General features: G+C 49.6%; 3 protein-coding genes across 3 annotated transcripts; 1 reads left to right on the top strand and 2 right to left on the bottom strand.

Annotated features, from left to right (window-relative positions):
- Positions 1 to 665: 665 nt before the first annotated feature.
- BC939DRAFT_397897 (mitochondrial carrier) lies at positions 666 to 2,915 on the bottom strand (the record flags this gene model as incomplete). Its single annotated transcript, XM_051552391.1, has 3 exons — positions 666 to 1,717; positions 1,774 to 2,528; positions 2,680 to 2,915. The coding sequence occupies 3 exons, from the start codon at positions 2,913 to 2,915 to the stop codon at positions 666 to 668; spliced, it is 2,043 nt and encodes a 680-aa protein (XP_051411523.1).
- Positions 2,916 to 5,535: 2,620 nt separating this feature from the next.
- On the top strand, positions 5,536 to 8,641 carry BC939DRAFT_453578 (beta-tubulin). Its single transcript, XM_051555948.1, has 4 exons — positions 5,536 to 6,323; positions 7,450 to 7,699; positions 7,817 to 8,278; positions 8,396 to 8,641. Exons 1-4 carry the CDS (start codon positions 5,802 to 5,804, stop codon positions 8,503 to 8,505), a joined length of 1,344 nt encoding a protein of 447 aa, XP_051411522.1. The 5' UTR covers positions 5,536 to 5,801; the 3' UTR covers positions 8,506 to 8,641.
- A 214-nt stretch (positions 8,642 to 8,855) lies between these two features.
- On the bottom strand, positions 8,856 to 11,548 carry BC939DRAFT_411702 (putative CDC12-septin). Its single transcript, XM_051552942.1, has 8 exons — positions 11,392 to 11,548; positions 11,161 to 11,292; positions 10,195 to 10,529; positions 9,989 to 10,084; positions 9,795 to 9,894; positions 9,548 to 9,695; positions 9,316 to 9,427; positions 8,856 to 9,211 (listed from the first exon to the last, which is right to left on the bottom strand). The coding sequence occupies exons 1-8, from the start codon at positions 11,495 to 11,497 to the stop codon at positions 9,095 to 9,097; spliced, it is 1,146 nt and encodes a 381-aa protein (XP_051411521.1). The 5' UTR covers positions 11,498 to 11,548; the 3' UTR covers positions 8,856 to 9,094.
- Between the last annotated feature and the right edge of the window lie 207 nt (positions 11,549 to 11,755).

Here is an 11,755-nt window from a genome sequence, read left to right as displayed (position 1 = left end):
TATCTTGCGATGCGACGCGACTTTCCTTTCCTCCGCTCTTTTCTATCTGTCATAGCCTTCGCCTGTACACTTCACGGACTAGGCACCAAAGTGCATACGCATGTACGACAAGCAAAACAGCAGATGAAACAAATGGTATTTCCTTTACACATTCTACTATGCAAGACATGAAGGCGGCTGCAGCGTTGGTGCGCCTCGGGCACTCAAGTTCGCCAGGTCTGTCGTCAGTCCAGATATTGACTACAGCAGAGTAGTTGGTCTAGGCACCGTTAAAACGTACAGGGAGCTCAGCAGAGACATCCTCGTCGCGTGCTCAGCCGGAGACGGAGCAGCGCACGCTGAAGACCAGCCACAGGAGCATTATCGCTGACAAGACACAGGATATGGCTCCTTTTAATAGCATGCATGTTGCGTGCGTGCGCTCTTTGGTGTTGGGTTTTCATCGTTTGATCAGCTTCTTGCACTCCTTTCATCTTTTTTTTTTCTTTTCGCAGCCATTAAGGATGCAAGGTGATCTTGATTCAAAATCTTTTTTTGCATGTAGAAAAATAAAAAAATATATATGAAAATGCTGTGCCATTGGGCGCTCTATTTTTGCTAAATGGTCTGATATAAATGTCGTGGTAATGCCCGTCAATGAAGTCTCTCTACTCTATTTAGATGGGCTATGCGTTGGCAATGCCGGGAAGCTTGACGTCCGATGGCACAACTCCAAACTTGTAGTGCACATCCAGCAAAATCTTGAGCGCGTTCTTCGACTGGAGGTAGCTCAGGTCCTCTGCGGGTGCAACATGGGTTCCCATGGCCTTGTTGGCAGCTTCGGGCGAGGAATCAAAGGGGAATGCACGCTGCAACATCTCGTACACCATCAGGGTTGTACCGAACTGGGGTGACGAACGGAGGATACGGGCTGGGCCTCCCTTAAAGAAGGCACGGAATCCCTCCTCGGTATAGATCTTGCGTGCGGCATCTCCAATGCCGTTGTAGGTGCTCTGGCCCTTCTTGGCCTCGACCTGCAGACGAGTCTTGATCACATCAGCGGGCGTGGTGAAGTACGCCGCTGGCATACCGGCAATGGCACCGGCCATGAGGAGCTCGCCGATTGTGAGACGATGATCAGGACCCTCCTTAAAGAAATCCTTCTTCAAGTGTGCGTAAACAGGGAAGTAAATGGCAGAGAAGGGAATATCGCGCAGCAAGCAGGCGCTGGCTCCTTTGTAAAGACCCAGGATACCCAAGTTGCGGACAATGGCAATAGCTCCAGGACGGGGGGCATCCAAGCTCTTGGCTGCCTCACCAGCGACCTGGAGACGGATCTTGACAATCTCCAAGGGGTTCGTGAAGACGACCTGAGAGCCTCCGGCAATACCACCAGCAAGCAACTCTGAAGTAAATGAGATGTTGCCATCCTTATCTGTAGTCATATTCCTTACAAGGTCGTTCATGGTCAACTTGATGGCCTTTTCTGGAGCAACACCCACTAACTGAGGACCGAGACCACGGTACAAGCCCAAGACACCCTCGTTCTTGATGACCTTCTTGAAGCAGTCGATACTGTTCTTGTAAAGCAATTCTCCGACAACTTTGGAACGCTGGTTCTGCATACGTGTCTTGACAAGATCAATGGGGTAGACAACGGTGGCACCGACGGCACCACTAATGGATCCCAACAAGAAGCCGTCTGTGAAATAGAAGAGAGGGGAAGCACAATGTTTAGCTAGCAGTTCTTGTAATACCACGTTAGAGTATAATACCGTCAAACGAAACACGTACAGGATCCCTTCAAGAGGTCGTGGATGGCGCCGTGCTTGATCTCTGGCTGGACAGCGACCGTGACTGGGGCAGCGGCATGCTCCCACTTGGACTCGAGTAGGCGGCCGAAATCACCGAGGCTCAGCTTGCCCGTTGAGTTCTCCAGACCAGCAAAGTGGAAGACAATGTCGGCCTCCATGGGCGTGAACAGTGAGAAACGGGTCTCCCTGGCAGCGGTATTCAGGAAATCGGCCTTGGTGATAGCACCGTCCTTGGTATTAGAAATAGCCTTGCGGATGATACGCTCGACCATGTCCATCTCGCGAATGACGTTGTAGAATGCCATGACGTTGGCGAACGAGATCTTGCTTCCCGCGTAGAGGTTGCTGAGTGTGGGCAAGTTGTCGAGAACGTGGTCCGAGAGTTTGTGGCCAGCAATATCGACGATGATCTTCTTGAACTCATCGGGGGTGATGTAACCGCTGACCTGGGTATCGTAGAATTTGAAGGCCTGACGAAGACGCTCTGCCTGAAGGCCTTTCAGGAGCTGGGCAAACTCTTTGTAGGGCATCTCGTGCGTAACAGACTTGCCGCCGGTGTACAGCTTGAGCCACTCGCACTCGAAATCGAAGGGGATCTCATCCGTTCCGATGTTGGCGGAGAGGATCTGCTTGAACTGCTCTCTCGTGATCTTGCCTGAGCCGGTTGTGTCGAAAAGGCGGAAGGCGATCTCGTACTCTGCGTCAGGACGGGTCAGCAGGTTCTCGAAGACGACGCTATGGGCAGAAAGAATGATCAGGCAAAGCATTGCATATTCAAGATGACGGGAGTCAGTCAAAGAAAAACGTCTTGTGCAAAAGGCAAGAGTGGTGCATTGGAGCCCTCTTAGTAATGAACAAGCATTCTTCGTTGCAAAACGGAGCTTACAAGTCAGAGAGCGACAGGAGACCGTTCTTGGACTGATCTGCAACGTTGAAGAGGACGCCGTACTGGGATCGCTGCAGCCGCTTGTAGTCCTCGCCCGGTGCGATTGCGTTGACAAAGTCGTCCTTGGTCATGAGCTTTTCGCCGTTCTTCTCGACGGAGGCGAACTTCTGGAAGACGCGTTTGTAGCGCTCGATGGCGACCTCGTTCGCAGGACTTGATGAGAAAGTCTTTGACATGATGATATTATATATGGTATGGAGAATATGGATATGATGCGTCTATGAAAAGAAAAGAAAGAGAGAAAAAAAAAGATGCGGTATCACTGGCAAAAAGAGTCAGTACTCCATATTTGTTCAGGCACATACACACACACACACACACACACACACACACACAAACACACACGCGCGCGCTGGTGCGAGTTCTGGATCGACCTATGAGATGACGGAGGGGGTTCCTGACATCCATCTGATCGTCTTCTGATCACCACACCCTATACCGCATACACATACACCCATACATTCATACCCATCACATCCTCCTCATTCCCAATCTCATCGCCCCATCCATGCAAGACTGGTTCTCTCTTGTGATCTTTGACTTGGCTTATACTCCGCCAAAGATGGAACACTGCTGGTTCTCCGACATGTTCTCCGAAATTATCCAGATCCAATACGATATCTCAATTCCTTGTTGTAGCAAATCTTCATTGCCATAGTCGAATGGATGGCCCAGGATCCTTAAAAGTCAGCTTGCGGAGGTGCACTTCCAGCTGGTCGATGTCCCCAGTTGACCGATCAGTGATATTAAAAAGATCCTTACCAACGAACAAGACAGATGATCCCAATGGCCAGGGACAAATAGACAATGGGGAGGGGATGAGAGGAGAATGAAAGCGGGTGGGGTAGGAGGAGAAAAAGGAAGGAAAGAGAGAGGACGAACGGATTGTGAAGCGGAGGGCTATTTGATCGATTACTCACCGTGCGGTTTTTTTTTTTTTTTTTTTTTTTTTGTTTTCTTGTGCGGGGTTATTGTTCAAATCAAAAGAGACCAGCCCACATGCCATCCAGTTGTGCTGCTCCTCTTGTTTGTGCTCTCTCCCCATCTCAGCTCCATCTCGCTCCCGATTCGATGGAAAGTATAGACGCCTCGACTGACTACAGTATTGGTATATACCTCAATTACATCTCAGACAGACAGGTAGATAGATGGGCAGACAGACAAACACTCAAGGAAGACATGGAACTGCTAAATAAATGTTGTCTACCCATGGACGTTCCAAAAACTGGGTCATGCCTTTGGACAAGGCTTTGTTCTGTGCTGGCTAAAGCGACTGAGCAACAAGACCTCATAGAGGATCGGGGAAATGCGGTTCAGGGTCTTTTTATGAGCCATCAAAGTGTACAAGTGTGCTGGTAAAAACGTGCTTTTATTTATTTTTGAATATATTTTTGCTTCCCCTGATGCATGCGTCCACATTTATTATTGCAGACAAGTAAGCGAAGAGCAGCCCACAAGCTCATCCAGAATGGAGCAAGGGAGAGCAATGTGAAGAGGGAGAAGGAGGTCCACGTCTTTGGCGTTAGATCCAGGTTTAACGGGTTTTCTGATGTTCCTTCTTTTTCCCTGGGTGTCCATGGAGTCCTTCCCCACAAAGCGCCTTCACGTGGAGGTCCTACGTGTGATTGGGCTAATCCCGCTTCTATTTCAGGGGAAACGTGGTCCCCCAAATGCAGCGACGAACTCTGTGGGGAAAATGCGGGGTCATGCATGTCCTTCACAGCACTCTAGGCCTCTAGACCTGCCAGTTTGCCAGTTTGCCAGTTTGCCAAGCCCCTCCCCGCCTTCCCTCCCTTAACCATGCTAAACTTTCTTCCTCTAACCATGCTACGGGCCAAGGTCTGCTAGAGTGAACCATACTCCTGAAGGGTTTCAGGTCCATAGTGCATACACAGGTCAATTGATCGATCGCTTCGTTCAAGAACATCAAAAAAAAAAAAAAAGCCACGAGGAGGGCGAACACAGGAATGTGGATGGGCTCATCGACTGATGCGATGTGTAGATCTAACAACAGAGGAATGTTATGTTATCCCATGATGTGTTGCCTGCTACCCTAATGTATCGGGGCTGCTTTTGTAGAACGCGTGACACGACCTTGAACGCGAGGGGAGAGTTTCTTTCTCAGTGTCTTTCTTGTTGTGTATGGTCGATAAACGAAAGGCGTGAGGAGGAGATGGAGATGCAGGGATATGGCGATGCACAGTCGTTTTGTTTGGGGTTTAGGAGCATCTTGTAGGGATGTGATGATGGGCATGTGCGTTGCATGAGAAGGCAAGGCAAGACGAGACAGGCCCAGCCAGGGACTTGTCCAGGGTTAGTTAGGATGTGTACCTGGGGCTGCGTGTACGTGTCTGTTTAGTTGCCCAAGGAAGGTGGGACAGGACGCGTCTCGTCTTGTGCTGTCCTTCCTGCCACAAGGAGGGAGGGGAAGGGGGGGCGGGGGGGGACTGCCGCGACAATTTGCACTGGAGATTTATTTTTTGAGACCGAGTTCTCCATCCGTAGGCTCCGCGCACTTTAGCAACAGCAGCAGCAGACAATAGTCTTTGGTCTGCCTACTGTGGATTGGAGGTCGGCTGGATATGAGACAGAAGCACGAAAGATGAAGGGGAGAGAAGAGAGAAGAGAGGCGTGGTGTATGCACAGCAGCGGGCTAGCGACAGAGGGGGGATGGGGGCGGGGACGGGAGAGGGCGCCTTTCTGCACTACCGAAGATACCGCAGGCTGCATGCCTGCATGCTGCAGACTGCGTTGTGGTGCTGCATCTCCACTGAACGGTACACGGACAGACGACGCGCCTGGACAGGGCTGGACACAGGGGGGGGGGCCAGGACCCAAGAGAAAAAGCAAGTCCTTTAAAAAAGAAGCTCCACAAAGCGACTCTCTTTTCCCTCTTCTCTCTTCCTTTCATCTCCTTCCCCCTCCCCGTGCCACCATCACTACAACCACACCCGCCATCTCATCCCCTCCCCTTGCCCCTCCTAATCTTTTCCTTTCTTCTCCATCCCCGCACCTCCCCTTCCTTCCCACTTTCCATACACACCTCCTCCCCATAATACACCATGCGTGAGATCGTCCACTTGCAAACCGGCCAGTGCGGTAACCAGATTGGATGCAAATTCTGGGAGGTCATCAGCGACGAGCATGGCATCGATAGCACCGGTGTCTACCGCGGCGACTCGGACCTGCAGCTCGAACGCATCAACGTCTACTACAACGAGGCCACCGGCGGCAAGTACGTTCCCCGCGCTGTCCTTGTCGACCTCGAGCCAGGCACCATCGACGCTGTCCGCACTGGAGAGTTTGGCCAGCTCTTCCGCCCCGACAACTACATCTTTGGCCAGAGCGGTGCCGGAAACAACTGGGCCAAGGGTCACTACACCGAGGGTGCCGAACTCGTCGATTCTGTTCTGGACGTCGTCCGCAAAGAGGCCGAATCCTGCGACTGCCTCCAGGGCTTCCAAATCACACATTCGCTCGGTGGTGGTACCGGCTCCGGCATGGGAACCCTGCTGATCTCAAAGATTCGCGAAGAATACCCTGATCGCATGATGTGCACATTCTCTGTCATGCCCTCGCCCAAGGTAATGCTGACGAAAACGACGCGTTTTTCTTTGTGTTTGCATGGCGGAGTTTACGGTGTTATCGAGGGTGTGGGAATCGAGGCAGCTTTGAACTGGCCATGCCTCCTCTTCCTTTCATGGCTCCTATTTTCCCCCCTCTTGGGCCCATCTTTTTTCTCGTCTGATAAGTGCAGGAGAGGGTGCAATGTGTAGGTGCATATCGGGTTGTCGCCATCTTTTTGCTCGAGAGACGAGATTGGATAGCATTCCTAAAAAAAAAAAAAAAGGAAAAAAGGGAAAAAGGGAAAAAGACCCCTGGCGTTTTCTATCTATCTGTCTATCTCCTGGTCAACGCCATAGATGTCGACTACTTCTTCTTTTATGGTCTGCACATGGGTTTGTCGTATTTCCTCTCCTTCCATCCCTGTTGCTCACTGATGTGGCGATTGACCATTATGCGCGCATGCTACTGACTGGCACTTTGCAGCAGCGTCAACAATGCCTTTGATGGCTGCTGGATGCCACAAAACTGCAGAGTGCGTACAAATGTGGATGAACCTTAAAGTTGGGGTTGAAAATGGCAAGTCGTCCTTCTGATTGGGTCTCCCGTCGGTATTTACAGTTGTGTTGGGAGCAAAGGCGGGTCAAGGAGCAAAAGGAATGCCGCGCTCGATGCTTTGATTGCCGCCATCCATCCCTTTGTGATACCCTGGTTCATATCCCTCGTCACCGTTTCTTTTACTCCATCTTTTTATTGCTCCTCTTTTTTTTTTCTTCTTTTTGTCTCAGTGTTTATTCCTCTCGGCATCTCCCTTGAGATTTGTCTCTTCCGAGTGATCTAGAGGGGATGCATGGCTGCAGCGGCTGCAACATCAGTGTAAAACAACGATGGTGCGGGAGCCCGTATTTTTCCTTTAAAAAGAAAAATCAGCTGGTGTATTCCCTCTGTTCCCTTCCTTTGTTGATGTCTCCTGGTAGACTTGTGCCCAATTGGACGACAAAGGAGTCTTTCTAAGGTTTTCTCTCTCTCTTTCTCGGACTCGAAAAGCGGCGAGTGGGAGAATGCAAGGGCACAGAGATGGTGCTGGAAAGCTTGATCTTTTTATTCACAAAGTACATCCTTTTCTGGCCATGGTCCCTTCATTAGGTCTCAGATACCGTTGTCGAGCCCTACAACGCGACTTTGTCTGTCCACCAATTGGTCGAGAACTCTGACGAGACCTTCTGTATCGATAACGAAGCCCTGTACGACATCTGCTTCCGCACCCTCAAGCTTACTGCACCAAGCTATGGCGACCTGAACCACCTGGTCTCTGTAGTCATGAGCGGCATCACCACCTCGCTCCGATTCCCTGGTCAGCTCAATGCTGACTTGAGAAAGTTGGCTGTCAACCTTGGTACGTGCAGGACTCTATCTCGCTTGGATATCTTACGATGGACACCAGTATACGCCCGCTAAAACACATTCCTCTCGCTCTCCATCCTTGTGTACCATGCTCTCTTCTATCTTCTAGTTCCTTTCCCTCGTCTTCATTTCTTCATGGTCGGCTTCGCTCCCTTGACCGCCAACAACTCTGCGTCCTTCCGCGCCTTGACTGTGCCCGAGTTGACCCAGCAAATGTTTGACGCCAAGAACATGATGGCAGCATCCGATCCCCGCCACGGACGTTACTTGACAGTTGCGGCCATGTTCCGCGGACGCATGTCGACCAAGGAGGTTGACGAGCAGATGATGAATGTGCAATCAAAGAACAGCGCCTACTTCGTGGAGTGGATCCCCAACAACGTGAAGACGGCTGTCTGTGATATTCCTCCCCGCGGTCTCAAGATGTCCGTTACCTTTATCGGCAACTCTACCGCCATCCAGGAGTTGTTCAAGCGCATCTCTGAGCAGTTCACTGCTATGTTCCGTCGCAAGGCTTTCTTGCATTGGTACACTGGCGAGGGCATGGACGAGATGGAGTTCACTGAGGCTGGTATGCGACCTGTTTGCTTGAGCTACTTGACAACGCAATGTTCCCTGTACAAGTGTAATGCGTTCAACTGAAACTGATCCTTTCTTTTTTCTGATTTGTTCTGGTTGCTTTATATAGAATCCAACATGAACGACTTGGTCTCTGAATATCAGCAGTACCAGGATGCCACTGTTGAGGATGGTGACGATGTCGAATATGGTGAGGAGGGCGAAGAGATGGACATTTAAGAATCAGGAACCGATCTCCCTTCAGCTGCGCTCTTTCCGACGTTGCTCTTGTCAACGAACGACGTGCGAAATTGGAATACCATATCCCTCAAAACCTAACTCGCAGAAAAAAAAAAAAAAAAAAAAAAAAAAGAAACTCGCAAAGAAACACTCATTCCATGCGATTTGTTCAAGTCTGGTGCTGTTAGCAGACAAAAACCGAAACAGAAATAAAGATGTTCAAGTACTCCCCAAAGGCACATGTCATGCTGAAAATATAGGTCAGTCTCGCGTTCGTCGCGGGAAGCGTTTCGCTAGCTTATTTGTTTGTTTGTTTGTTTCTTGTGCTCCCATGCGCCCTTGGAATGTGGTTTTTTTGACAATTCAGCCAGCTCATCGGCATGGCATGGTTTGGTTGTCTTTATTTGGGTTATTCTATGATCCAGACGTTCAAACAAAGGTCGATATCAAAGCGTATCCCGGATGACATCTATGATTGTGGTTGCTCGCCAGCTGAAAACAGGATCCTTTGAAGAAAAAAAAAAAGAACATAAAGCAAAATCAAATAACATAAGGGGTATCCTTCTCTTCTTGTCTCACTGCTGTCATTCTACTTGCGCTTGGGAGAAAGACCCGCCTGCATCGATTCCAGCTCGGCTTCCAGAGCCTTAATGTGCGAGTGCTCTGCCTCCAAGTCCTTGTTCAATCTGTCGCGCTCAGCAATCAGCTATATTGAGTGAAAAAAAAAGGACATTGTTAGGGAACAGATATCCAGTGGATCCATCACGAATAGGCCCATAATTCATGAATCTTTGAAAAAATGATCGTTACCTGTTGCTCCCAAGATCTGAATCTGTTCTCCTCCAGTCTGACCTGCTCAGTGAAGCGCTTACGAAGGGCCTCTTCCTCTTCCTTCCACTTGGGATTAGTAACAGTCTTGGTCCTGCAAGGTGTAGAAAGATTAGCGAGGTTAAAAGAATGCGCCAATTAGTTCAGTGATCTTTGTTATCAACGTGCTTCGTAGAGTGGACATGGAGGGACTCAAAAAACAAAGGAGCCATACTTGGCCTCGCCAATCTTGCGAGTCTCCATCTGAGCGTTGCGATAGTTTTCGTAGTGGGTCTCCTCGGTTGAGCTGATGAGATCCAGCATGTGGGTGCGGATCAAAAGCTGGCGAAGCTTCTTGAAATCGCAATGGTCCTCATTCTCGACTATCGACATGGAAATGAGATAAGATAACGGCAATCAGTATATGAATTCAATGGCCCAAGCTAGACATTTCGGGAGAAATATCGCGTCTTCGCTGATACCTTCTGCAACGCCCCATGAGTATTGACGGCCCTTCACAGTGCGACCATCATCGGTGAGGACGTCATCTATGCTTCCAATGATCGAGAATGGCATGGCAGACTATAGAAAACACGAGAGCGTTATCATCCTTGTCAGTAACTCCGCGTACCGAACAAATCAACAACGCATGAGTCTCATACGGACCACATCCTACCATAATGTTCATGTTGCGACGGGTGCTGGCTTCGTCATCACTCTCCAGAGGGAACGTATAGCACTGGATGTTCTGGGCAGCGATGACCTCCAAGATCTAATAGACAAGAAAAATTTCGCGTCAGTCCATAGCTCATCTTTCTTCTCTTTGGCATGGAGAAGGCCGTACGATAGAGGAAGAGCAGTAAATCGTAAAGGAAACCGTACGCGCTTCTTGAACTTGTGCAAGTCCGTAGGGGTCATTGTATCGGCCTTGGCAATCACTGGGATCAGGTTAACACGGGTCCCCAAGCGCTTCATGACCTCGATGTCCAAGGGTTTGAGTGTGTGTCCGGTGGGACGAATGAAGTACAGACAGCAGTGAACGCGCATGTCACTCAGCTCATGACGCTTGGGCTGCTGCTCCTGACGCATATAAGATTCGTGCTGATCATCAATAAAGTCGATAATAGGCATCCAGCTGTCGCGGTTGTTGGTATAGTCTCCAAATCCTGGGGTGTCAATGACAGACAACTTGACATTGAACTGCTTCTCCTCGAGTTCTATGGAAAAGAAAAGCGAGAAAGTAAGAAAGAAAAGGTCAGATTGGTCAGATCAGCGTTTCGGGCACATTTTACAGTTGGCTTTTTTGTTGATGCGTGTGTTGAGAGCACTAAATGCTTGCAGGACCATAATTATAGAGAACCATAGAGAGTGCTCAAATATAGGAGAATATTGGTTACGCAGAATGGGCACCAAGCGATTTTGTCAAAGAAGCCCCAAGGACCCACCACAACTGGAGCCGTGTTAAAAAGTACAAAGTAGGGGGAGTTTTTGGATCTGCAAGTCAACAGTAATGCGATTTCTGACAACTAATCGTAGGCAGAGACTGCAGCGGGAGAAAAGGCCCAGAAAACATCAAACAGACTGTCGTCCCAAGGGGGAGGAAAAGGGAAGGGGCTCGGATGCTCAATGAAAAAAAAAAAAGACGGACAAAAGGAGAGAGCCAACTCTTTATGGCCCAGAAGAAAAACAACACAAAGGGCAAGCAGACTCTGAACGCTCCTGGCTCAGGGACAGCGTAACTCGTTCTGTGTTTTGCCTGCCGTCCTGTGTCTTTGCTGAGTGCTTTGGCCTCAGGGCCCTGGTACCTCCAGAAGAGAGTCCTCATCTGATGCTCCGTGTCGAACTTACCAGCGCGGATGATCTCAATCTCAACAGTCTTCTCGCCTGTCTTGTTGAAGCGACGCTTGTGGTTCTTGGGGGACTTGAGGGTTGTGGTGAAGAGAGTGTTGATGAAGGTGGTCTTTCCAAGCCCAGACTCGCCTAGAAGAGAGAACAGGAGTGTTCGCTGTTTAGTAGTGGACCTAGCAGAGACACCATCACTTTTAATTTATTTGATGTCTGTTGCAGACGGGCACATACCGCAGACCATCAGCGTGAAGTTGGCACCGCGTTTGGCGACAATCTTATGGCGCTGGTTGGGCAAGTTGGCGATACCGATGCCGGCTCCGACCTGAGTTGTGGACATTGGATGGCTGTCTTTGTCTGGGGATTGAGAAAAAAAAAAAAAAAAAGAAGAGGATGAGGGTGCGATTACGATCGCTTGAGAGTGAGAGAGAAAGAGTGGCGAGGATGTAGAGTGCAATCTAGCGGGATGAGGACTTTTTGTCGTAGGAATTTGTTATGGTGAAGGGAAGAGAAGTAAGAGAAGTGCACACGGACAAGAGGAGCCGTGGAGTGTATGAAACGAATGCAAGCTGTGCAATTGAGGAACGAAATCGAACAC

This window comes from Gamsiella multidivaricata (genome assembly GCF_025024155.1).
Source record: "Gamsiella multidivaricata strain RSA 2152 chromosome Unknown BC939scaffold_38, whole genome shotgun sequence".
Taxonomy (NCBI): Eukaryota; Fungi; Mortierellomycota; class Mortierellomycetes; order Mortierellales; family Mortierellaceae; genus Gamsiella; species Gamsiella multidivaricata.
Note: the sequence above shows the minus strand (reverse complement) of the source record. Positions and strands in the feature narration are given on the sequence as shown.

What these genes read in the sequence shown, in the direction of transcription:
- BC939DRAFT_411702 (XM_051552942.1), bottom strand. Translation starts at nt 11,497, where the DNA reads ATGTCCACAACTCAGGTCGGAGCCGGCATCGGTATCGCCAACTTGCCC. An exon ending in GTCGCAACATGAACATTATG is followed by an intron (nt 9,895 to 9,988) that starts GTAGGATGTGGT and finishes TGTTTTCTATAG; the next exon opens with TCTGCCATGCCATTCTCGAT. An exon ending in TCAGATCTTGGGAGCAACAG is followed by an intron (nt 9,212 to 9,315) that starts GTAACGATCATT and finishes CACTCAATATAG; the next exon opens with CTGATTGCTGAGCGCGACAG.
- BC939DRAFT_453578 (XM_051555948.1), top strand. Translation starts at nt 5,802, where the DNA reads ATGCGTGAGATCGTCCACTTGCAAACCGGCCAGTGCGGTAACCAGATT. An exon ending in CTGTCATGCCCTCGCCCAAG is followed by an intron (nt 6,324 to 7,449) that starts GTAATGCTGACG and finishes TCCCTTCATTAG; the next exon opens with GTCTCAGATACCGTTGTCGA. An exon ending in GATGGAGTTCACTGAGGCTG is followed by an intron (nt 8,279 to 8,395) that starts GTATGCGACCTG and finishes TGCTTTATATAG; the next exon opens with AATCCAACATGAACGACTTG.